The sequence below is a fragment of the Numida meleagris genome, chromosome 4, assembly GCF_002078875.1.
Source record: "Numida meleagris isolate 19003 breed g44 Domestic line chromosome 4, NumMel1.0, whole genome shotgun sequence".
NCBI lineage: Eukaryota > Metazoa > Chordata > Aves > Galliformes > Numididae > Numida > Numida meleagris.
In genome coordinates this window covers 13,228,421-13,255,934 of record NC_034412.1, presented here as the reverse complement: position 1 = coordinate 13,255,934, position 27,514 = coordinate 13,228,421, and the positions used below count along the sequence as shown (strand labels likewise).

General features: G+C 38.3%; 1 protein-coding gene and 1 long non-coding RNA gene across 6 annotated transcripts in view; one reads left to right on the top strand and one right to left on the bottom strand.

The window, feature by feature from the left end:
* Window positions 1,241-25,878, bottom strand: LOC110398313. Its single transcript, XR_002438313.1, has 3 exons — window positions 24,540-25,878; window positions 5,377-5,541; window positions 1,241-1,434 (listed from the first exon to the last, which is right to left on the bottom strand). It is a non-coding gene; the product is annotated as an uncharacterized LOC110398313 (long non-coding RNA).
* The window catches only part of SLC9A9 (solute carrier family 9 member A9), a 187,400-nt gene continuing 162,410 nt past the window's right edge, over window positions 2,525-27,514 (top strand). For 3 of the 5 annotated variants that reach the window (XM_021395854.1, XM_021395853.1, XM_021395855.1), the window contains exons 1-4: window positions 2,525-2,884; window positions 8,585-8,787; window positions 14,654-14,731; window positions 15,330-15,406. In XM_021395854.1, the coding sequence (XP_021251529.1) occupies window positions 2,710-2,884; window positions 8,585-8,787; window positions 14,654-14,731; window positions 15,330-15,406 (533 nt within the window). In that variant the 5' untranslated portion in view covers window positions 2,525-2,709. The remainder of the gene's footprint in view (window positions 2,885-8,584; window positions 8,788-14,653; window positions 14,732-15,329; window positions 15,407-27,514) is intronic. The other 2 variants (XM_021395850.1, XM_021395851.1) reach the window with 2 other exon arrangements.

Below are 27,514 nucleotides of genomic sequence, written 5' to 3'. Positions count from 1 at the left end.
AAGAGGGAATTGAAACTTGCATCCAAACCTGATATGAATACCATAATCACTGAGATTCTCAGTATACAGTGACCTCCTTCCACTGTTCTGAGCTTCTTTTCCTTTAATTTTGAGCACCTGCAAATTATTTACTTGGTGAGCAGAGCCGAGAACTTTGGTTTTAAGTGTGATAGATGAGGTTAGTTTCAAATTTTTTTTGTTTTGCTTTTGTTCACCTTCAATGGAGAACTATCAATCAGTCTCACAATATTTATTGAGGTCATTGTCATTTCTAAACTATGCTATGAACATGATATCCAAGTCAAATCTTCATTCTTCTTTCCTCCCTTAAAAAAAAATCTAAACTTCAGCCACGTGACTCTTAATACTTTTAGAAGAATTGAATCCTTTCAATTTATGATAAAATAAAATCAAAGCTTTATCCTTACTTAAGATTGGGATATACGGGTCATTAATTTTGGAAGCTTTTTGTTGTTGTTATTGGGGTTTGTTTGTTTTGTTTTTTTTTGCCTACTTTTCATCTCTCAGAGACTCCATAGATATTCAGTTCAGAAATACAGTTTTGGCTTGATACTAATGAAGTTTGCAATCATCATGTAAAATTACAATAGGAAAGATAAAAACAAGAGAAATACAAATGAGAGAGGACACTGTAACTGCAGAGTAAAAACAGTGATAAATCGTTAAAAAACAAACTAGTAAATGAAGAAAAAACATGAATTAAAAAGAAGCCAGGCTCTGTTCAGTGGCGCCCAGTGCCAGGACAAGAGGGACCAGGTACAAACTGACACAGGATGTTCCCTCTGAATACCAGGAAGCACTTCTGTGCTGTGTAGTAATAAAGCACTGGCATGGGGACCAGAAAGGCTGTGGGATCACATTGGAGATCCCTGCTCTGGGTGGCCCTGCAAACAGAGCTTGGAGCAGATGGACCCAGAGCTCCAGCCATTATGTGATCTTGTGTGATTCCGTGAAAAAGAACTGTAGGGAAACTACTTTTCTTCGCACAAAGTGTAAGAAAAACTGAACACACAAAATGCGATGAAACTAGCTTTGTAGGAAACCAAATTGTTTGACGAGTGAAAGTGATTATAAAACACTGCAGATTGACTATTTCTAAGGAGGCGCTGTTGCTTCATTCTGTTATGAGCTACAGCCCTGAAATTACCAAGAGTATAGACATCTAGGCATTCATTTCAAGTATTTGATCAATACTTGATTTGGAATGAATATTCTATATCTTAGTTTGCCCAAAATCTTTTTAAAAAAATAAATCAGTGAGATTGTGAAAAAGAACAGTGAGGAAAAGATTATCTTACTGTACTAAGAAGCAGAACCATTTTTTTCTTGATAGAATGATGATGAGAGCTTTTTTGGAATTCTTCTCTCCTGTACAGCGCAGTACTGCAGCTTTAGGCCAGGACAGAAAAGCTTCTGTAAGGATTAATAGATAATGGTAAGACAATTTCTATTGTTTTCCTGGCTTGATCAATGTAAATAAAAACATAAAAACAGTAGAAATTATATAAACGAAATTCTACTGCTTTTATTCAGTTTGATAGGTTTGGGTTTTTTTAAATACTTTCAATTGTAGGTTATCTGACCTTTGCTTTCCCAGACACCTCTGTCTACCTATAGGATCAAGGTGAGTTCAGGACCTAGACCTTGAAACCCTTATGCTTTGTTCCCTGTAGGGGAGGTGCTCCAGCCCTCTAAGGGCCACAAAGATGATCAGAGGGCTGGAGCACCCCCTCTTAGGGTACAAGGCTGAGAGAGCTGAGGTTCTTCAACCTGGAGAAGAGAAGGCTCCTAAGAGGATTTGATAGCAGCCTCCCAGTACCTGAAGGGGGACCACAGGAAAGCTGGGGAGGGACTTTTTATAAGGGCACGTAGCAACAGAACAAGGGGAAATGGCTTTACACTGGAAGAGGGTAGATTTAAACTAGATACTAGGAAGAAATTCTTCACTGTGAGGGTGGTGAGACACTGGCGTAAGTTGCCCAGAGAGGCTGTGGATGCCCTCTCCCCAGAGGTGTCCAAGGCCAGGCTGGATGGGGCATTGAGCTACCTGCTCTAGCGGGAGGTGTCCCTGCCTATAGCAAGGGGGTGGAACTAGAGGATCTTAAAGGTCCCTTCCAACTCAAATCTTTCCATTATTTTCTTGGGGAAAAAAAAAAAAAAAAAAAGAAATACCACCTTCCACGTTGCTTACATTTAAAAGGGGGAAAGTAGAAGTTAAAAAAAAAAATCTTTCCAAGGAGTAGTGAAGGTTACTATGTCATGCTCTTAATGTCATTTTTTCCATCTAAAACTATAAAGACCAAATATGATTTTTAGGCTTCAGATTGTGTTACAGAAAGAAAATTCATGAACACAGACTGAATTTTACAAGATCTGAGAAACTGGCAGAGCCTGAGCCTTGCAAACAATTTGTGCATTTACAGCTGGAGCAAGCACAGACCAGTGATGCAACTCTAACATTAAAAATGAGACAGGGCAGCTTTAAGACAGAAACAGGAAGCTGTAACTAGAATCCAGCTGAATTCTGAGCTGGGGCACTTCACCGTGAGGCTGCAAATCAAGCAGATGTGCTTGCTGTGAATTGCTACAGTGTCTGGACTTTTCTATACCAAAGGTGATAACACCTTCCTTCTTCTGTGATTTTTTCCATTCTTTTATATTGTGTGTCTTCTTTGTAAACGGAGTGAAATGGAGAAGTTGAAGAAATACGCATCGCTGAAAGATGAAGATCAGTTTTATCATGAGGGAGCTGTGGAGTTGCTAGTCTTTAATTTTCTGCTCATTCTTACAATATTAACAATTTGGTTGTTTAAAAATCACCGATTCCGCTTTCTGCATGAAACTGGAGGAGCTATGGTTTATGGTGAGTATAAATTCAAGTGCCGGTTTAACATAGGACTAGTTGCATATTTATAACCAAGCACTTGAGATCAAGCACTGACAAAGCTCAGAAAAATGTGCTGAATGAAGTGCTATCAGCCCCTTAAATGTGCAGTAAAATAAGAATGTAATATAATCTCTCGTGAAGTAGCTACAGGTTGACTTGTTGAGTGAATACCATGGGCTGTATAACTTCAAGATGGGCAGGTTATATTCCTGCACAGGCAGACTGCCTCTAACGACACTTCATGAGCCAGAGAATTTACTATTCCTAAAAATACAAATGCCCACAGTCAAAGAAATGATTTATCATGCCTATTTTACACACTTGTTTTGTATAACATTCAAAGTTTTAGACTAAGGAGCTCTGTGAATCCACTCATGTTATCTAATGAAGTTTAAATCATTTTGAGACTTCTTTTTTCCACAGTGCCTTAGAAAAGCAGACTATGAAGAATGTTTCTCGAGTAATCTCTGAATGCTGTCATTGTACTGTAATTTCAATTTGCCTGTCTAGTTTTAATCTTTTATGCTGTTCTGCAAAATTGTACATCACTTTCATGTAGAATCTTCTGCATTGCCCACCAATAAGAATTACTCACTAGTTGTATAGACTTGTGTAAGGGCTTATCTTGCCATTCTCTCTTGTTACCATTTCATTTTTCTCATGTGTGATTTCCTATTCTGTAGCCATAAGACACACATGCAATATGTATACAATTGTCAAAATGGAAGATGTAGATCTACAGCTCTGTCATTACTCATCTTGATCCCTAGGCCTATTTTGACTGACTCGTTCTTTGCACATTAAATACTTCAGCAGCGTAATACCGAAACCAATTTTGTTAAAGTTGTATATCCTGAAGAATATTTGTCTCAAACCACATGCAAACACGTGCAATATTTTCATTGATCTCATTGTGATCAACTTGTAAACTATGACAGGTAAACTAGTCAACTTGTAAACTGGTATTTTTATAACGGAGTGGGTGACTTCCATAATAGCTTCCCCTGCTATTGTACAGTTTCCCCATGTGCAGCTGAGGACATTTGCTGAAAGCTGATAAAAAAGCCTAACTTAATATATATGAAATATGGGGAAATACAACATTAGACAAGTAAATTGGGATTTAGAGTTTTATCTTCTTCCACTTTGCTATCTGCTCTAGCTCCATTTTGCTGCCTGCCTAGAACACAATCTACACATTATGAAGATAACCAGCTCATGATATTCTTTTGACAAGTTAAGAGATCAGTGCTCCAGTAGGAGAGTTTCTGAACTATTAAAACAGTCATGAACTAAGGAAATGATCCTCATGGTTGCAAATGAGCTATTTAGACTTGCATTATTTATGGTGACCCTTAGACACAGAAGAAAAATATATTCATTCATAGGATCTAGGAAGCTGATTATGTCCTTTCTATTCTTCAGAATTTTCAATATGGCTTTGGGTATCTTCAGCATTATGAAACTGTGATCATAAAAAGAAAGTGGAATTTCTGAGGTAATGATAGAGGTATTAGATGAGCTGACAGCAACTTCAGGAGAAAAAATCAGTTCAGGAAATCAATTATAGCACTAAGTACTGACAGTCAGATAAATCCTGCCCTCACTCACAGTGCAGCTAAGCCTGAGTGATTTTGCTACAACTGATTTTCTCTTACACAATTTCTAGGTCTTCTATTATCAGAATAGTTATCTTTTATATCTGTTTTGTATTATAATATGTCTGCCCTGCAGTTTGCTTTACTGTAGTCCATTGAGCTATTTACTAGATATATGAATGGCAGCAGAAGCAGCAAACAATTTTCCTTCAAGTGACGGAATATTGCCACTTATTTACAGACTGTATCCTACAGCATGATGGATGGGACTGTATTCCTTACCGAGGCAGTGTCCCATCAGATGTATAGCAGTGGAACGCATGTGAAGCATTGAAATAGCAGTGAAATGCAAGGAAGACCAGGAAGTAAGAACAGAAATGCAAACACAGGAAGTTAAGTTTACTGCAAAATGCTGAACAGACACAAATTAGACACTAAGAACATACTGATAGAGCATTCTATTTAAAGTATGCATGCATCTTCCCTCCTGTATAAGCTTCCTAGGTAAATGCATCTTTAGTCTGAACAGTTTCAACAACAAAAATATACCATACTTGAAAATAGTCCATTTAGAAACATTAAAAATTGAACACAATTGATTTCTTAATCAAATCAATGTTTCTACTCCAAATATAGCCCTATTTACATCAATAATCTTTCTGTATTTACCAAAAATAGAAAAGAACACCTTTAGTTTAAGCTAATGTACAATTTTTTTCTTCAAATAGTGTTTACCTATACCTAGTGTATACCTAGAGTATATGCAGATATTTCAAGGTGTTTAGCTTTAGATTACTTATACTCTCAAGTTGTTCAGTTTGAGCACCAAATAGAAAAGTCACTTACAAAAAATGAAGAACACAGACTCACTGGTTTTTTGTTCACCACTTTGTTCTCCAGGATCTTGGGCGACAGGTTTCTCTGCATACTGTAGCTTGCATTGATAAACAGACCCCAAATAATAGCCTCAACTTACTTTCTGGTTTCTATACATCAAAGAGGCAGGTGAATATGAAGGAGTACTGTTATGCTACCCTGAAAGGAAAGAGCAAAATTAACATATTTAGATGGTAAGCACTATAGTAAGCACTTTCTCAGACACATTGAAAGTGCACACACAAAACCAAATGAAGCTTCAAAATAAAATTGTGCATGAGTATTTCTAAAGCTTATTAGTCAGCTCATGTAGGGCTGAATTTCTCTAGATCACTAAATCATAAACCAGGTCTGTTGCGAAATTCCCCACAGAACACATAATTTACAGCCCTCCATTTTAAAAGGGAATTGTACAGAGCATGCTAAATGAAGGAATAGACTGTAAGCAGCCAAAGTTCTTAAGCACCTCAGAATTTAGGTATCAGAGCTGAGGTGCCGATGCCACCAGTTATGCGTGATTAGCAGGTTAAAGCAGTCTTTGAGGTAGGCAACCAGAGTTAAACTTCACCAAACACTAACAAAAACAAAACATCATCCTATCAATATGGTGACATTATCTGCTAGCCTCATTAGCTGTATCAGTTAAAAACCATTCTCAACCTGAATAGTTCTCACACTAGGGAATACAAGATGAAGGTGAGGCTGATGTAAGGTGCACCTGCTTTTAAAGCTGTGTTCCATACAACTCATTTATCAGACTGAAAGGAAAACAAAATGACAAATAACAGAATATAGTAATTACAGTATTTGGTAGAAAGAAATGGCTCCACTTTAGAGGACTTTGAGCTGCTTCATGAAGTTTGGAAGGGATTGGAGGGCTGAGATTGGAGGTCTAACACTCCCTCCCCCAGTAGCTCAACTCCTGACAGGTGTGCAATAAGAATACTGGTTGAGCCTAGCCTCTTCTGAAGGTTCCCTTGATGTCCTTATTTAAAGGAAAGCTGACCAGACAAAGTCCTGGGGAAAAAAAGGAGAAAAAAAAAAAACCAACAATCTTGTTTAGCTCAAGAATTGGGTGTGGGTGACTTAGAAATCCCTTCTAATACTCCTCTCTGTGACTACAGACATTATTCTGCTTACAGAATAAGCAGAAGTTGGAAAAACTGGATTAAAGTTGAAACATGGCTCAGGTCTTAGAAATTACTGGCTTTTTTTTTCCCCATAGTAAATACATTAAAAATTGTTACCATGGTATTTCCCAGAAGCTTTTCTTCTTTAAATACACAAAAAGAAATGTTCTAGGATATACATTACAAAAGCATGGTTTCAGTTTGGAAGGTGGAGTAGAGGAAAGAAGACTACGTTATCCAGCTACTTAAAAATGAATTATTGATATTAATAATCTGGACTCCTGAATCTATCATTAAAGAGATATTATGTAATAATTTAAAGAAGAAAGTGCATTCCATAAATGATATATCTACTAAAATATTAAAGATACTCTTCCCAGATTTTTAACTTACCAGGGTTTTCATCTAGGCCTTTGGCACATTTATTATTACTGAAGGAACAGTACTATTCCACCACCTTAACAGATTCCTGCAGCATAGTGTAGTGCTGTAGCAATTGTCTTTGTCCAAACCTTCCATAGAGAATTTGAAAACATTCTGAAGCAACTCATCATTATAGATCCCATCTATATTTTGTTCAAACCTAAGGCACCATAGAATTTCATTGAAAGCTAAAAGGACCTCAAAGCCCCATAGATGCCCTGAGAATATTGATTGTTAGAATGTGCTTTAATGTAATTTCTCTAATGTGTATGCTGTTGATGACTCTCACAATTTCCCCGTGCTTTCATTTTTTTTTTTTTTAATGGTTCAGTGTATTATCCAAATCTGAACTCCATCTGAGGATAAGAACTAAAACTGTGGAAGAAAATCCAAAGGCTGACTTGAATGCCAGTTGTAATTCTCAGTCAGTATCGAACAGTTATCTACAACTACTGTTGTCATATAGTTAAAACAACTATTTTCTGCAAATTGATTTATTTATAATCAAGGGTTATCTTGATCAACAATATTTGCATCCATTTCCATTCCAGAAATCTCTTACAGAGGTAGCTTGAGTCTGTCACTGAAGATAATGTCTTATCAGAATACAGAATAAGAACTGTTCCTCTTGACTCCTAGTCTGAATTTGACACTAAATTTTGAAATATTTTTCCCTCAAGCAATTCTGTACAATTACATTACTGTAACAGAGAACACTTTTTCACATTTTAAATTATCAAACAAAATTTGGTTCAAGGTACATGAACCAAAGAGGTTCTTTGGTTTCTTTGAGGAGTTCTGTCTTTTACTATAGCTAGATTTATTATCTGATTGACTACACAAATGCTATGTATCTTCAGAAAGCCTTGGCGTTTTCTGCTGCATACCTAAATCCTGTTCCATTTAAAGAAACTGCCCATACTAAACAAGCATAAATGCAGACACATACAAAGTACGCAATACAGATGTCATTCAGTTGCATCATCAACCCAGGAAGCTACAAGCTCATGTTACACCTATTCTAGATAACTGCATTTCAGAGGTCTCTCTTAGTGGAAATTGTGAAAATAACAGACACCTGTCCAGGTGCTTTTGATCACTTTCATTGTCCATAGCATCTGATTACGTAATAAAACGTGACTTTCAGATTCCTATCAGCTATTTCCCACAATTAACCATCTCCTGAAGTAATTATTCAAGCTCCCACTAGTGCCAAGAGAGAGAAAGAAATGCACCTCCATGAAGGAAGTGCCATCAAGATCACAGCTGATTTTTTACGCTCAGTACAGCTCTTCAGTTACGCAGCCATGCCCCTTCTCTCGATATCTTTTGAAAATGCAGTATTTAAGCTAGTCAGCTGCTATTACAGAATGATTCCAGCAATGGGATTGCAAAAATAGGAGCACATCAGAGGACATGGCAAACCAACATCAGTATTCTAATGAAATTACCATTTTGAAAGAATATTGTACAGTCCCCTATGAAGTACTGAGTTAAGTGCACATCTGTGAAGGTAGAAACACTGAGAAAGCAGTGTTGTAGGCTTCAGTAGAGCAAGAGCAGGGAAGTTCATTTGTCCTCAAGTCAGCAATTGTGCAGCATCAAATACTTAAATGCACCTGAACCTTTTTTTTTTCCCCCCTCTACAGGCCTTGTAATGGGATTAATTATACGATATGCAACAAAAACGTCAGATGTTGAAAGTGGAACTGTTTATGAGTGTGAAAAACTGAAATCTGGGCCATCCAGTCTACTTATTAATATAACTAATCAGGTCTATGAATACCAATACAAAAGAGAGATCAGCCATCACAATGTCAACGGCCACCAAGGCAATGCAATGCTTCAAAAGGTAAAAACTACTTTTTTTTTTTTTATTCTAAATTGTGCAAGATTTTTTTTTATTCATTTTATTTAGAGTCCTTGGTGATGTGGTCAACTTTTCTGTTTTCCAACATGTAAAAATTAAAATATTTTACTTATTTAGTATATTTTTTTCTCCACCCTTGCAATATTTGCTTCTTATGTTTGTTTAAAATAAAATAAAAGGACAGCAACTTAAAGAATTCATGAGTGCGGAGAGACTTTCTAAAATCTGTCTAAAACTTTGAATTCAAAGACATCACATATTCACATGCAGGTCCTAAGCCCTTACAAATGTCTTTTACATTATTTCAATATATTATTTTGCTTTTTAAAAGTATCATTGTTTATCTACCATAGTAATACATATTTTTGTGTATAGTAGTGGTTATAATTATACAAAACTTTTTAATTATGCTTAGAATGTACACTCGGCATCTCAGCAGAATTTGGATTTAACCATCTGCTCAAAGTCCTTGCCAACGTGGAACAATCGTGTGCCTGCCTGTAGTTGCTGCCAGCCTCCTAATGTTGTAAGAGAGAACTAGACTAGACCTCTAGCTGTGGTGGGTGGAGACAGGAAAGTACTGTGGCAGTCACACTGGCCAGATTTTGCTGAGTCTTCATCCTTTTTCCTGCTAGTTGGTTGCAAGAGGTTTGTCTTAGCTCAAGTGTTTAGTTTTCAAGGCTAATGTGCTACTCTGTTACATCAAACTTGGTATACTGAAGCAGGTTTGTGTTACCGGAAGGGAGGAGGACTAACACATAAATTCCTGTTGCCCTTACAGGGGATTGCCCATTCCTGTTTCCATAGTCCCAATTTGCTGAAAGATTCTTAAAAGTCTCCACTGCAAAGTGTGGGTTTCTCTAAATGACAGGAGAGGTCTGAGCCTACTAAGATTTTCACTTTCAGAGGGCAAGTGCCCTATTAAAAAGAAAATAAGTAAAAAAGGAAAGAGGGAGAGATTTGACTGTATTTAGGAGACAAGAACAATGCCTGGCAGCCTTCCTGACTGGCAAAAGCACTGACATACAAAACAGAAAACATGATCATACCATGCTCTGGTTTTTGTTCAACTGCAATTCCCTTTTGACTTCAGTGTAATTGTTTATTAAGTGCATTTATCAGCAATAATAGACTGCCCTGTGACTTACAAAGCTATATCCTTTAATTAATTTTGAATGTAAAACTTTCATTCAAGATTTTTGATGCCTATGGAAGAAATATTTTAACATATTTGCTGAATTAGTTCCAAAAAATCAAGTGAAGAGAATTCATTTTCTATCATGTGTTCCAAGCAGTTAGCAGCACATCACGTGCTAGATAGAAATATAAAGTTGACAAAAAACTAAGTAAGCAGAATGGAAAAAAAAGGCTGAGCTCTCACTTCCTGTTTATCAAATCAAGCTATCTGCTACTGAGAAGATAGAAGTAATTTTGTAGGCAGCTCTCGCTCTTCTCAATCTTAATGGTTTATCTAGTACACGTAGCCTTAAAATACCACTTTATCTGAAGAAAAGAGCTGCAAGCCATTGCTCTAATTGTGTTCTGTCTCTTGTAAAGGTACTGAAGTAGCACAGCTGCTGACAGAACAGTGAGCAGTACATAGGCTTATTAAAATATTTTTTCCTCTCCAGCAATGCTGTGGTTTTAAACAGCACTCTGCTTATTGAAAGTTACTTGAAATGTGGCAACTGAACATTGTTCTTTGTCACTGTCTGTACCTGAAATGGAAGGCAAACTTGAACACTGTTCTAACAGCTGCCTCGCTGTTTCTGGCTATGGTAGAAAAAACAACTAATGTTTCATGTACGTAAAATAGTATTAGGTGAAAAATGCACTTTATGTGAACTCTGGATGATTTTCCAGTTTCACAACACTTAAATATTTGCAATGCTATTCAGAAAACAAAGAATGAGATACAGCGACTGACAGGCTTTCTATTTTCTATGGTGTTTTGGTCATTTCCTACTGCACTTAGCCCTGTTTCCATCCACTTTGGGGTAAAGTTGGTTTGCCCAGTGTAATGTGATGGAAACCACAGCAAAAACCACAGAGCAGCAAGGTCTTAGGCTGTAACAAGTGAGGATTTGCTCAAATGCAGCAGACACGGAAATAAAGGAAAGGAGCTGCTTACCTTTGAAAGGCCTCAGGTAGGCAGAGATCTCCAGTGAGATACCCTTGCCTCCACTGCCAAGCCTTAAACGAGGCCTGGGAAGGGGTGGATCCTGGCTCCATCCCTTCTGGTCACTCAGGTGCAGTGCACGCACCTGAGCTCCCCTGGGTTGGCCCTGCCTTCCCACCAGGTGCTCAATCACTGCTTTAAGCCATGACTTAGCATTTCCACTACACCCAGGTTTTATGCTAATTGCCCTTTTTATGCTAAGCATTGATCCCACGCTAGATCAGGAAAGGGGGACAGGAAGACAGCTTTCTGAAGGTAGAGCTAGGTTGTTCTCTGTTAGTTTCTTGCTGAGGGATAATCCCAGAGCTTGCTACCAACTGGCATAAATCAGTTTTCTCTATATGCAAATAGAAATGCACCAGGAGAAAGTGAAGAAGCTTTAAGTATTTCTTCTGTGGAGGATAAAATGAGGCTGGACATACTCTAGGCCAAAATCCTTACAAACATGATTTATTACAAAAAGATTATCCTGTGTTTGTACTCTATGATACTCAGTTTAAATACTTCACCTTGTAGCTTTTGATGGATGGTATGCAGATTTCACACCTAACTGAAAGAGGAAATAATGAACAAGCTCTATAGTTCATATGTACTGATATAGTTTCTCTGAAATTGAAGAATTTAAAGTATTTTATACTAGCTGAAATTTAGGCCTTGAGAGTTTTCCAAAGAAAAAAATAACTACAGTGGAATGGGGAGAAAGTTACTTTGGCTACTAATCTGCAAATGAATGATGTTTTTATTGTTATAAATAACAATCGTAAATTAGCTTCTCAGGTAGTACTCATTTGGCAGGCTGTACAAACATGAGCTTTCTCTGAAGTCCTTCAGATTGTTGTCTGACTTGTGAAGCAGTCTCGCTTTCTTAAGTATAAAAGTAAATTTTACAATATTCTTTTTTTCAATTAAGGATTTTATCAATGACACAAGATAAAATAAGCAGAGTCAACTTAGAAAATGACCACTGACATCTGATGTCAAATCTGTTGTCCAGATATTGTAAATAAATTGGACCTCAGTCTATTTGTAGCACAGAAGCAGTGTTAATAAGGTAGAAAACAAACACAGCCTGCTGTGAAACTCACTTAAAGCAGAGATTTTTATGCATATTTTCTATGTGTTCACTGAAAGTTAGTCATTAATCTGTATACAACATTTGGATGAGAGAGTCTGTCAGCGTTCATGATTTTTTTCAAACAGACACAGTACAGTGCTTTCAAGAGCTAAGGAGCATTTTTTTTAATTGGTCACAGAAAAGATACATTGGCCCAGTGTCATTTTGACAATCTTTACTGTAGCTCTAAGTACAATTTATTACAATATTCATGAAAATCCAGCTGCTAGCAAATGACTGTAAAGTTTCCAATGATTGAATGATCTGAAGTAGACAGGCATTCTAATTTATGAGTGCATCTGATTCAGTAAATCTCTGTGTGAGGTGACGAGGCTTCAGAGACCGCATAAATTACTTAGCAAGTTCCAAGATTAGTTCAAACTCACCAAATTACAAGAATAAGAACTTGGAATACAATTACATAGAAACTATTTGGGGACTTGTTTTGTAGGTAACTGCACATATTTGAAATGATGCTGCCAGAGGAATTTAAGTAACTTTAGTAGAAAACGATATCCTTACTCTGGAATTTCGATGGCCATTATTTTGTACGTGGTTTTAGAGAGCCAGCATAGTCATCAATTAATACCTTCTTCATAATGCTAGGTACCTCACCTCTCATTTAAGTAAAATTTGTATAACACCTTTAAAGTGTGGGAAGTCCCCTCATTATTCCTATCATGCTATAGGTACAATATCTTAGGGAAACAAAAGCTACAGAAATGTGCAGAAATGCTTTGTGTTTGGACGGTGATTCCACATGTTTTGTTGAGGACAATTCTGCTTATGTACATCCAAAATACTGAGACTGAGCTGGAGAGTGAGTGATTCTTGCACGTCTAGGTGTAAGTCTTCTGAAATGTTATACTTTGACGTATAGCAACATTAGTGCTGCCTTCACTCAGTTCACAAATACTTTTGTAATAAAATAGACAGAATATCTGAAAGCAGATAACAGCATTTTAAATTGAAGTCTTCCATTCCTAAAAATTTCTAATAGAACTCAGCGTACCGTTTAGCTATGCATCCAAAAGACAAGATTGCTGAGGTGAAGTTTGAATCCCTGTTCTCCGTACAAAATTTCATTTCTCAGCTCTTGGCTGTGCTAGAATTGGTCCAGGAAACTCAGGAAACTGGGCCTCTTCAGATTACTGGTGTCTCCCAAATGCTTTTCTTTGTATTTTTTATCTCTTTATTTCATGTCCCAAGGTAAACTGAGGTTACGAAAGATATGATCAAGTGAGCTCAGCGATAAGCAGTCAGCATTATAAACAGTACTTCTGATCTATTCCTGCAGTGAATTTCCTATGCAGCAGCTTCAACTTTACGCTGAAGGAGGCAGCGCAATAAAGTCTTGCTTCTTACAAACCAAAAGAGACAGAGGCTGTCTTGTCCCACACACATAAGGAGGTTCCAGATGTGGCTCTAGCAGACCACACTCAGAGGGAACCTGGGAACGGGGCTGTCACTATGCACGGATCTGAGTGTAACAAACTGCATAACAGAGTATGAAATGCTGCCTGCCGCCATGCCAGGCAGTGAGATGGAGCAGGAATCACAAAGAGACCGGTGCCATACCTTCTGTTCTGGAAGCAAATAGCATCCTAGTTCTTTTCTTGCAGAAAATCCAATTAGTCTTTGCCGAATGCCTGAATCAAATTAAGCTTGTTGAGGTTAAAAGGAAACTCCTTTGCTTGCAAAACAGATACAAGATATGTAGGCAACAGGACAGAGTTAATGTCACAGTGGAAATGTTGCTAGAGAAGCAATCAGCAGATTTATTGAAAAATCTATGTTAGGAGGTTTGCAGTTAAACAATGCACCTGAGCTACATTATCTAGCCACAGACATATTCCTTAACTGTTAAAAATATGGGGTAAAAGTGTTTGTGATCACTTTTAGTTTAATTTGGGTGAAGTAATGAAGATGGTCGGAGTACGCTCTGTTTTTGTATGTAGTAGTTCAAGAAAGCATACATGAAGTGGCAGCCAGTAGCTCATCAAGCAACATTAGCTACCTCTGTTTGGAACTACATAGACATGTTTTGAAAGAAGCATTAGTATTGTTGTCTACGACAACGTACTAAGGCTTCCCTTCCGTCCGCACCTCCGCGTGCAGGGGCATACGGGACACATACACAGTATGTAGCGCCGAAATGCCCCTGCACACGGAGGTGCGGACGGAAGGGAAGCCTTAGTACGTTGTCATAGACAACAAGTTTGAGTTGGGTAGTGCAGATCTTTTCTGTTATCACTGCTGTGAAAGTGGGGAACTGAGGCACAACATGCATGAGTCTTTCCTGAAACAGTGCACGAAGTCCACATCTGAACCAGGAATTAAGCATGGGACTGTCAAGTTGGGTAATACAGTGGTGTAATGACAGTCTCACAGGTAACACTACTTGTATGTTTAAAATATTCATGACCAATTTCCTTCTTTAAACATTCAAATAATATTCTACATATATGAGCAGTAAGGAACTACACATTAATTTGTAAAACAGAACTCAGAATAGCATTCTGGCTCCTTACCCTCTCTGTTGTCCTCTCTGGCAGATGACATTTGATCCTTCCATCTTCTTCAATATTTTGCTGCCACCTATTATATTTCATGCTGGATATAGTTTAAAGAAGGTAAGTGCCTCTGTCTTAAATTACAGAAGTGGCTTAGTGTGAATGCTACTTTTTAGATCCAACAGACTGAAAAAAAGTCAGTTAACAATTATATTGCTTGGTAAGAACTTGACAGGAATGGTAAAAAAATGTGGTCTGCTTCCTGTCTCTGTGCAAAGATTTGATTGTGCAGTTTGTAACTCTTGCACGTTGCCATTTTCAGAAGAGGCCACTTCGAATCTGGTAACACTACAAGTAGGTAGCAGCCTATCTATGTTTTATACACTGCATGATCAAAACTTAGTTTACTCAAGGGGTAAGGTCACGATACTGTTTACATCAGACAGTTTTACTGTGAACCTGAAGCATTTGGCCAGATATATAAAAGAGGGAATTGCAAGGGCACTCCGAGAGACAAAAAAAATGAATCAAATCATATTTTCCAAAACAATTTCTATAGCCTATGTTGTTTCATTTTATATCTATGGGTTGCAGCAAGGAAAAGAATGGATGGAATGGCACTTCTAGATGCAGTGTTTCAACTTGGTTTTAATGTTCTTTTACTGACTGCATTACAAAGGACTTTTTTTTTTTTTTTTTTTCAAACTTTCCTCCCCAGAGACATTTCTTTCGTAACTTAGGATCAATTTTAACCTATGCATTTTTGGGAACTGCCATCTCCTGCATTGTCATAGGGTAAGTGAGTGCCCTCTGCTATATTGCTGAAGTCATTATTAGTGTTCTGATTTTTTTTCAATTAAAAGCTAAACTGTAAAAATAATTGCTCACCCTCTATGATCAATAGAAGTCACAACCCGTGTAACAGATAAAGTAATTTTACGTCAGAGAATGCAGAGCAGGCAAGACTGTTGGATAGTAAGAACTGTCTAAGACACTCAGGAAGTTGTGTCCTGCACTTCTAGTCTATGATTGATAGAAGCATGGCCTACTTTCTACAGCCTTGTAACCTTAACCATCTCTCCTGAGAAAAGGAGCCATTCACTCATTTGAAATGCCATGCTTCTAACCAGAATTGATTCCATAGGAGAACAAGTCTCCAACAGAAAATGAAGGACTTTAAAGCTCACAAGGGGGATGGGCAGAAACATACTGTATTATGTAAAATGACTGGAGTCACCTCTAAGGCCAAGTGAAGCCTTTTAAATGAAGGTCATGCTAAAAGTCTTATTATCACATTATGTACGAATTGGATATGACTAAATAGTTTCTGCAGAAAAAGAGGAAGGGAGCAGAACAGAGGGGCAAAAAATCCTGTTTCATTTCCATACTTAAGTAAAATGTTTCTAATTTTGTTGCAAATTTGCCTGATTTACTAGTCAGAAATGGATTATTATTTCCAGACCGTTATGATGTGGAACTTCTGTCTGGTTAGTTCAATCAGAATCAAACAAACCATTTAAAAATCCTTTCCCCTATCTTTATTTGCAGTAACATCCATGTCAGTAAGACCCTAGATCTTAGAATTGTTTCTTTTTGTACCCATGACAGGGTAACACCCATAAGGAATTATAAACTCAGTAAAAATCTGCATTCTGATAACACTTTGAGCTGAAAGCTGGTATATTAGTGAGATAACAATTGACCTCACTGGGGCTCTTCCTATGGTTCCTCTTACTTGTCTTAGCTATTGAACATTTCTCTCATGTTAATTTCAAATGCTTCTGTGAAACTGCAGGAAGGCAGTAGGGCTGCCCAGCCCAGTAAAGCCTTTAAACGTACATTTGCTTTCTGAGCTCTGACATGTGTTATTGACATTTGTAAATATAAAATGCCAGAGTCGTTTTGATAAGCTTATTAAAAGAAATATAATCGATGGAGTTTATCCGAAATTCCAAATGCTGTCATTCCTGCATCCATATTATTTTATCTAAAACAGAGTAAACACAGATAGAATGCACTACAAGAAATTCCTACTAACATTAGCAATTGAGACTTCAAGCCCATAGTCAGGAAACCCTTAGGTAAAGAAGTAAACACTGAGCAGCTCTGAGTCTTTTACTGTGTTCCATACGAAATCACAAACCCACTGAAGCCCCTGCAAAAAAGGCAGATAACATATTCAGAATAGGGCCTCTTTGAATGTAAAGCATGTTAGCCTAATGTACACATCAGGATAAGAGTGAGGCAATGAGTGCATGAAGAAGAATGAAATGTAATATAGAAAAATTACTGAAGGGAACTAAAGTCTTGAAAGAAAATATTGTCCTAAGAAAAGGAATAAGAGCTGTAGTTGTTACAAAAGAAAGGACTGAACCCTGAGATACCTCTAGATTGCACCACTGCATAAAAAAAAGGATCTGTGCATAGGTGTGAGTAAACATGTATTTACTCTTTATTACACATGCACAACATATATCAGTATATATAGGTTCCAACTCTGCACATCTGCAGCTTCTCACTGAAACTGTCCTCCTCCTGTCTCAGAGAATTACAGAGCACCCCATTGTGAACTCCTTCTGTGGCTTCTGCTGTAGGGACTGTACAGCTGATAACAAAGAAGGACCAGACCTCCCTTTGTAAACCAGAAACAGATGGGAAATATCTTTAATAAAGAACAGGAACAGCAGTGGGACTATGTAAACAACTGGAGTGCTAAAAAGTTGCCATAGAACACCCTGGCAAGGCTGCTACAATGGTGCCTGTCTCCTCTTTGTAAATCTTTGCTGTTGTATGAATATCTTTCCTCTGGCATCAAGAAAGAGGAACATTGTGAAATTTGAGTGAAAAGGCCATAACCAAGTAACTACTCACTCCCGCTTTATTTTATTTTTTTTCCACTTTTTAGGAAGAAGCAGGGAGAAGGGCCTACCTTTAGCTTCTGTAACGAACAGTGTTTTCTTCCCTTAAGTTTTATTTTTTATAAACTGTTACCTGATGGGATGTCTCTTCCAGAATTGATGCCTGTGCTGGATACATTCAATTTTGATACTGCAAGAGTGCTTAAGTAATTAGAAAAAAAAAATTGGCTATACAATAATGACGCATCAGAGCAGTATATAATTAATTGGCAGAGAAATAAAAAGATTTCCATTTTTTCCCTCTTGAAATCATCCTGGCTTTTTACTACAGGATTTTCAGTCCCAGTGAGAGCCAAGCTGTGCATAGGAGTATGGAACTGATAAAGTTAGCCTTATCTCTGACTTTTGGTTCTGTTTCGCTTGGATTCTCTCAAATTGCAAAGACAAAACCACATTTTAGATACTCAGAATCCAGCATATTTGCAGCCACTTATGCACATTTTTCCAGTATCTGTTGTAGACTTGTCAAGGACAGAATTTTCTGCAATTTAAAGCCCCGTGACTGTGCATCTTGAATAGCAAAAGCATTTGCAGACAACTGAGGCCAAGTTTGATCTGCTTTCATAGATGCAGTGACAATTTTGCTTGAATAAAGCCATGAGTTTTAATAAAATAGGGTTTGAATCAGAAAAAAAATAGTATAATTGTACTTTCGAGACAGTGAAGCTGTGAAATACAAACAGCAGATAATACTGATGAGAGGATGAGGTATTCCAAGATCATTGCTATTGTTTGTTCAAAGCAAAGTTTGTAAGAACATAGTTTACTCTAGAAAATGTCTGATGCTTTTTTGATTTCATCTTCTTATTTAGCTACACTTAGCCATTTTTGAAAAGTATGCAGTTCATGTAGAAGACTTATAGCTATCTTTAATTTAGTAGCAGAAAAGCACTAAGCCTACAATGGACACAAGCTAAATGGGGATGTTAACTCTTTTCCGTGAACTCTGTTCCTCTTTTATGATTCAACTGCTTCAACCTGGCGGTTTTGCAGCAAGTATCTCTTTGTATACTAGTCCATAATGGCTGTCTCTTGTTTGAAGAGCATTTCAGTTTTCTATCATTCTATCTTGGCATTTTGCTATCTTGTATAAAATCTGTTTACTCAAGGTTAATCTTTATTCAGGATTAAACCACTAGACAATAGTCCAGAAATTATCTATTCTAGAAAAAAAATCCAGCCCTCTTTGTGGAGCACTATTTGAATAACATGGGAGCCCTGAAAACCTAACAAACACATGTGGCCTCCTCTAAATTTAGTGGCAAAGAGGAAGGATACACCATGCTTTAATCTGGAATACAGTAACAGCTCAAGCTAAGTGTTTATCCAGTGCATTTTAGTGGGGTATAAAACTTGGGGTGTCCAACTCCTCTTAAAAGATGTAAGAACTGGAGATAGCACATCTGCTGAAATGCTGCCCTTGGGTTGGAAGATAAATTCTGTAGTTACCTACCTTCTGTAGTTTTTTTTCCTAAGAAGTCTGTAGTTTTCTCATTGTTTTCCTCTTCATCTGTTCCTTTCTACTTTGCTTCATTCTCTTCATATGCTTTTTCTTTCTGCTCTTTCTTGTACTCACACTTTCTCTCAATGTGCTCTGTCCTTTGTACCCTCACTCTACCTTTGCTGTCCTTTTTGTCTTGATACTTTCCTGGTAGTCATTCACACCTTGCTAGTTGGTGCTTTGTGCATTTAACAGTATAATGCCCTGCAGATGAGGGAGAAGATCTGGCACAAAACCTAAGAGCTTAACCACAAAACAGAGTAAATATTAGATGTTGAGGTCTCTGACAAAAAGGCAAGAGATAGACAAAATTATACTATGACTTTATATCCCTTATTGCTAATAAAGTTTAAAACATTATTTTTAAGAAAGATGGAAGTGCTGCTCAGGTTCATATAGCTTTCTCTGACCAAAAAGGTAGGACTCCTTCATATTCAGACTGGAGACAAAGTTGGTTAGAATAAACATATCAGACCGTTTCATGGTAATCAATGTTTATAGGTGAACCTCTGATAAAAAAAAAAAAAAAAAAAAGATGTTGGAATCAAAACACTTATTTTATGCATCTGTGTTTAACTGTGACTAATGTGACTAGTGACTAATATGTTGGACAAATAAGTTTCTTCAGGCATTTAAATTAAAATGTAAGAAATAAGTCTTCACACTTCCTTTTCACAGGCAAGAATAATTTGCCTTGCCATTGAACAAATGAATACTCAAATGTTTGTTGCATATGTTCACTAGAAGCAGAGAGAATAATAGAAAAATGGCAAAGCTGTGCATGCCCCTGGAAGGGGGGAAGACATGAGGAGAATGCTCTTCAAAAGAGTAGATGGCTTATCAGTCTAACTCACTGACCTGATGCTGTAGCAGATTTAGAGTTTTCATGTTGTATCAAAAGTTACTCTTGCTACCTTCTAAAACTCTAAGCAAAAAAGAAATTGCACTTTGTATGTGTACAGTTCAGCAAACTGTAGCTGCGGAGAGACATTTCATGCTAAAATACTTGGCTAGCATTTACAGTACACAGAAATATATTTTTCTCCATTATATTTTTCAGTTTTCTTTTAAAAACTGAATCTTAAATGATTTTTTTGAAAACCAAAACCATTTTTGTCTTTATACAACACACATACATCTATATATATAAATAAATGAGAGAGATGGAAAGAGATATTAGGAAATAACAAATACCACCCCAAATATTTTTGAGGGGAAAAAAAAAAAAAGCATGAGATTGGGTTTTCCATTGTAACCTTTTTAAGTGGACATTTCACATTCAGATGCCTGTAGTATCAAGATCCAATTGTCATCTGAAAATGTTGCTTCCTCACATTTAATTTCAATAGCCCTTCTTCGTTCCTGCTAAGGGGTGGGCTGAATGAATAAGTGTTCCTAAAAAGCAACAGTAGCAAGAAATGCTAAACTTTATATTGTTTAAATTGATACAGTGCATCCTGATATAGCTACCCAAAAATTTTGATCTGTCATCAGTATACCTGTCCAAACTGCTCCCAGAAGTGAATGTACTTTTAAAGATTACAACACAGATCCCTCCCACTGTGACTTCTCTTTGTGCATATTCATTTCTTCCTGTAAAGTAAACTTACAACTTTTTTCTCAACAACAAGTAGCTTCCTCTGGCTTCATAATATTATGAGACAGAACTGTCGATATTGATATATTGACACATTGACATATTCTCAGTACACACAGATTCCATTTCTCATTAAGCATTTGGCAGCACACACCTAAGGAGTTCAGCATGTTTCTTGTGCATGGCATGACTGGGATTTGACTTCTCTTTGTGCTTTCCATTTCCAGAGATGTCTGGGTAGTTTGGCAAATGTATGGACTTTTAATTAAGTTATGGGCGTGTTCTTTATTGCTTTCTGACTGAAGCTTACTGGAATATACTAATGGAGTCAGCTGATGTGAAACAGTATTGAGCTTAGAATCTGATTACTCTCTCTCATCTGGGGCTGTGGAAAGACTTTACAGCTTGGAAACTGCTCTGTGCTTCAGCAGAGCAAAACCAAAGAATCACACAGCACTGTACAGTAGATTGAAGCCAAAAAAAAATGTTTGGCTCGTATCTACTGTGCTGTGCGATTCTTCTGGATTTTAGAAGCTGCTTCTGCAAGGAAAAATGGGGCCATGTTAAGGGTAACAGAAAATATCTCTCTGTTACAGAGCACTCTGTAAACTAAGCAAAAAAAAAGATTATCTGCAGTTACAACACTTAAGCTCTTACCTTCCCAGCAGATTATTTCTGTATTTGTTCAGAATTACCTCATGTACAAGTAGTATTTTTTCCTAATTTAAAGATTGTTTTCTACCGCACATTTCTACCAAATAATACAGGTGTAGTTTTCCTTCATACACCACCTGTAAACAGCAAATGCTTAAGCTCCTCACAGGCAAGAAAAAAAGCTCTACTTGGGGGTACGAACAGAAACTGGTGAGGGGAGCGTTCCAGGTAACCTGGAGCTGTAGAAATTAACTGAGAGAGGAGGGAAAATTATATGTGGGCAATTCGCCCTCTCCAGTGATAAAATATTCTGAATATATTTCAGATGTCTGTCTTTAATAATTTCCATTAAGATTTTGAAGCTAGATATTCAGCCTGTGGCTGGAAAGAATGAAGAAGCTAATAACCAGACATTAACTTGGATGCAGTAAGTTTTTTCTGTGAAAATGTAGTACTTGTGTTGGTAATGTTTTTGTGTTTGTTTGTTTGTTGTTTTGTTTTAGGTTTTTTTTGCTGCTTTCACATCCCATCTGGAGTTAATGCAGGCATTTTCTTTCAGTCACGAGGCAGTATTGTACCATTTTTCAATGGCTTGAGGAGACTCAACAGGCATGATTTAGATTAAAATCCAAACTGCGCTTCTCCAGAGTTCTCCAGAGAAGGCAATGTAACAATGAGGCCCAGCAGGAAAAGAACTGTTGTGCTTGTGAATGTGTAGCTCAGTGCCCCAGTGCGGTAGCTCTGATTCTTTGGTCAATGCGTATCTAAAGTAATTGTGCTGCCATCTGTGGATTTGCAAGCTGTAACTCAGAGCTGCAGTTAAAAGGGGTAGTTCCTGCTCGTCACTTTTGTTAAAAGATGTTTAGCAAATCCAAAACAGGTTAGTAAAATATCAGTTTAGAGTAGTTTGAAAATATACATTCACTATGATGTCGAGTGTACGATTTCTGCAGAGAATGAAAAAGGGAAGAGACTTACTTTCAGATATAATGCCAAGTTCTAGCATTTCTAAAGATATAATGTAATTAAAAATCACTCTAATTTGAATGACTTGTCAACTTGTGGATGAAAAGCTGAGTTAAATCAAGATACTGATAGAAAATAGTGCTTCCCAGACCACTAACACCCCCTCAGAGATGAGTGTGCTTCCAAGAGTACTCTACTGCATTCAAGTATGTGTTGCTGCAAGTTCAGTCTTTGTATTTGTAGCCATTTTGCGATAAACATCTGATGTTGTTTACTGCAGCAGAGTTGATCACGCAGAAAACACAGTTCTTCTCATAAACAGATGTGGCAAACAGCAGGGTGTAATTATTTCTATCTTCCAGAAGAACCACTTAGCATACTAAGGACGTAAAAAAAATCGTATTATATGGAAAGGTGTGTGGCTGGGGAGATGGACAGAACCTGTAGTACCAGGAGACTAAAAGCAAAAGGATGTTTAATTTGTTTTTGGTGTCTAGTACGTTCTCCAGAAAGATAGAAAAAAAAAACAACATAAGTCATGCACTCTTTTGGAAAAAGAACACATGACATTTGTTGCAAAGTAGGAAAAACACTGGAATCTAGATTTTTCCTCAAAAGAAACCTCTGTCTAGGGGCAAGAACTTCTTTGTTTTATTGCCTTGTATTGCTGTTGTTTTATGAAGTTTCTCCCCAGTTGCACTGGAAGTTCTTTTTTACTGTAGGAATGAATACTTTTGCATGGATCTCCTAGTGTCTTCTTCCCTGATCTTCACAGATAATTAAAGAACTAACATCCAGCGTTATCTCTAATACCACCATCCCCTATTTCTCTAGCTGTAGGCCACCCATACACCTCTGCAACTCAGCTTTTTGGCTACAACAGCTTTTGAAATAGCACATGATTCAGACACAGATTTCTAATTCAGCCTACACTATGCATTGCTGCAGGCCATGCAAAACTGCATGGCTCTAATAAATTGTGGGACACAGCATGCCGCAAGTACGCTGCTTTCTTCTGAGCCAACATGAGCAGTGACATGACCTCTGTCATGTACGCATTCTGCCTCTAGTCTACTCCTGTCAATTTGTACTTTGATCTTCTCTATCTTGCTTTCTCTTGATAGAGTTTCCCTCTTCTACCCTGGGGTAGAGATCCCCACCCTCCCATATCCAACAATTAGCTTCCCAGATAGCTTTTCTTTCTCCTCTCTTTCTTTAGAAATACAAAGACTACAGTAAAAAAAAAAAAAAAAAAACAACCAAAACTTACTGCATGGCAAAAGAAGGCAATGACAGTACCTTCTAATAGGATACAGGCACTAGTGAGCAATAGCAGGTAACAAAGAAAGAAAATAGGCTCATCCCTTCCAATAACCCATAACAGCTCAAGAAAAGTACAACCTCTATCCAGAGAGATACTACTCCCTCAAGCTGTTAACCCTTAAATGAGGGTGAGGAGAGGTGGATCCTGGCTCCACCCCCTCCAGTTACTCAGGGGCATTGCATGCACCTGAGCTCCCTGAGTTAGCCACACCTTCTCACCTGCTGCTCAGCCTTTGGTTCAGGCTGTGACCTGGTAGTTCCTCTGCACTTATTGAAGAAAAATGACTAGGATTAATTTACTTCCTGCTGCGGCAAGGACTTTGTGCCTGTAGGTGGCTCTTGAAATGCTAATTAGTCTCTGCTCATAGGTAGCTCCATACCCTATACAGAAAAATGATTCACTTAAATATACTGACTTAGCTCCTGCTTACTCTTTGCACCATCACCTCTTCCAACCTAACGAGCCCCTTTGTGGAGCTTAGCAGGAACTAAAACAGATGTGTTATGGCACCATAATCTCTGCTGTGTTTTGGCCTTTCCCTTACTGGGAGCATGAGTGCCTATATATGTTCTGTGGTATTTACGTGCTTACCGCATACTGCAAATTTAGAGCAGAATGATGTCACTGGTAAAAAAAACAAACAACGTATCTTTATCCGTACAAAGACAATGACTAATAGTGAAACTCCACAATAAGAATGTAAGGTCATATGGATTAGATGCTCTGACAGATCCAGATGCTGCACGTTGATACCTTTTTTGTAGCCTATGATATATGAGAAAATTGAACTTTAGTTCAGGTTGAAAACACAAAACAAAGTATTTTTTGAAATTGCTCACATTATTTCTTCCTTTCAGCTGTCCTTACAACCCACTTCATTTATTTAATTTTGGGATAAGAAAGAGCGTGTTCATGCTATCTCTATGGGACATAAGTATAATTAAATTTAGGAAAGCAGAAAAACTTACCTGATGTTGTTCAGTCTTCTTGCAAACCATATTATCTTGTTTATGCAGTTGCCCTCCATTGATCATCAAGATGTGGGTACAGCTGACTGCAGTTTCCCTCCCTTCAAACAACATTCTGAGTTCATTCTTCACCACTCTTTTGTCACAGAATCATAGAATAATTCAGGGTGGAACTGACCTCTGGAGATCTCTGGTCCAACCCAGCCCCTGATGGGGGAAAACTTAAAGGAAAAAGGAAAACTTCAAGGTTAGAACAAGCTACTCTGAGCCTTCTCTAATCACATTTTAAATACCTCCCAATACCCACCTCTGAGGAATGCCATTAGTAACCCAGTGCTATATGGATTTCAAACCAGTGTTCATTACTTTTTGAGCCCAGCAGGTGAATGGGTTTTCCACCCACCATGTCCTTCCACAACGAATGACTTGATTCAATCAGCTTTCAGTAATCTTCTTATTAACAGTATTTTATCTTGTACATACAGAAGCCCACAGTTAGCCGTATGTCTTACTTATTATATAGAATCCAGAAAGCATACCATTGTTAGCTGCGCACTATGTAGCCTTCTTCATTGGAATATTGTAGAATACCTTTCAAGTACAGGTTGATTTCTAGGAAGCAGAATACTTAGCACACTTTAGATGTGGAAAGCACTTGCTGACAGGTTAGGAGATGGGACTGAGTGGCAGAGCTGTGACACATCTCTGAAGGCCAGTGCCCTGCTCCAGTGAGTGGCAGCCATGTGATGCATAGCTGTGGGTATCCAGAACTCCCTTCTCTGCCATCCCCCCACAGGTGACTCAGATCTACACTTGTAGTGAAAGAGAGAACAGCTGTGGTGAGGCCAGCATCAAAGTGCACTTCAAGAGCCTGGGGGCTTACAAATGTAGCTGGGTTACTACAGAACCTAATTTCCTGTCCAAATCATAATCCCATTTTGGCACTTTTCCCAAACAGCCCTCTAATACAGCCAGAAAGCGTTTGTTTGATCCTGAGTCAGCCACTCGGTGCAAGAGCCTTACTCGTGGTTTTAATAATACCCTGAGTGATCCCATCTTGCTGTTGAACTTAGTCACATGTGTAACATACAGCACGTTCAGTTGAACCTTCTGCAGGCTCTTTTCCCTGTTAAAGATACAGGCCAAAAAAAAATAAAAAAAAAAAAACACAACTACCGTCAAAATTACAGTGAGAGAAAATGAGAGAAACAGCAGACGGGAGTATTTCACGTTAGCATCCAGCACTGCAGCGGGAACAGTTTCACACAACGCAAGCTTTCGCGTACCCGAGTGCTGCAGGGGATCCTCGCCCAGCGGCGCCCCTCGGCCGGCGTGGCGGGCGGCGGGCAGCAGGGGGCGGCCGCGCTCCGCCTGCGCCCCGGGCCGGCCCGGGAGCCGATCTCGAGCCGCTGCCCCCCCGAAGCCCGCTTCAACTCAGAGTTCTGGCCGCCTTCCCTCCGCTCCTGCCGTCGTCATCGCGGCTGCTCCGTTCTGTGTGAAGGGAGGCGGTGGGGAAGTGGTGCCTCGGACACTCGTTTGCGCCCAGGCCGCTGAACCAAGCAAGGTTCAGCTGAGCATCAGAGGCTGGAGAGATGTCAAGCTCATTTTGAGTTGGCTTTTGGATGTTTAAAGAAAAAGGAAGGAAAAAGGCATTTCGTTGAACCTCAAACAAACAATCAAACAAAAGATTTTTCACTGGAGCTAATCACTATGCTAGTGGTGGGGGCTGCTGTCCACACTGCCGTCCTAGTGTTCTGGATCCAGGCTCAGGAAGAGCCGGTCCCAGCTCCACATTCTAGGTGGGACAGGCCAGCTCCCTCAGCCTGCATGGGCTGGGCCACTCACTGCTCTTTTCTCCAGCTCGGAGTGCTGGTTGTGAGGGAAGGCTGAGAATCATCAAACATGTCAGCCTTTACACATTGCTTCGAACATTGATCCAAGGACTCCAAATAATACCGTAAATTAAACAATTCTGATGAACAATTATTAGTAAACTAGGGAGTTTATTAGCTAAAATTATTGGCCATGATGGCTAATGTCAGAAAACTATCAGCCTGGTTTTCAGATTACTTTGCTTAGTTTTCAAAGTATATCAGAGTAGTTATCAGAACTGTGGAACAACAATCTGAGCACATCACCAACAAAATTACATTAGTTACAATAACACTTGCAGGCTTGGAATTGACTCAGAAGCCTGAACTAGTTGTCCCCTTGCACTTCTAGTGAAAGAAATAGACTGCAAAACCTGATACAGTTCCAACCTTTCACCGGTAAATTGCAGCTTCATTAGTACGCTTGGCAAGATGCTGGGGGTTTTAGATTACTGATCCTCTTGTTAGCCCCTCAAGCGTATGACTGAAGCACTCTTTCGGGAGCAGTTTGTGGAAGTGAATGTTGTAAATATATTTCCTTTATAGGCAAACAGATGCTCCCTGTCTTTGGGGCTGTCAAACTGGCACATTCATGAATGAACAACTCAAAAATAAACAAGAAGAGAAGGTAGTAGTTAAGCCTGCCAAAAATTACCTAATGACAACTGTAAGCACATACATTTTGTCATTTTTTTCTCACTGCGTTGAAACACAAAAAGTAACTTCTACCTGTCCCCCAAAAACTGTATCAACTTGTTTTTTCAGTAACATGGATGGGGATTCATATATTTACATATGACATCCACACACACAATAAGGATGTTGTAAATAATTTTGGTTTTAATGAAAGAGTAGATTAATCTGTTAATGACATGATGACCTGATACGTAATCTATAATTATAAATACATAAGACAGCTGACAGTGGTTACCTGAGACTTTGTTCCTTTGAAGTATTCGCCTTTGTTCTCTTGTGAAGGACAAACACTCCCACAAACCTTCTCAAGTAATGTGCCCCCTGATTAAAGAGCCTTAGTGAGAGCTTCTCTGCTGAGGAGAAAAATATGCACACCATGAGGTTAGCTTGTCATGGGCTATAAACAAG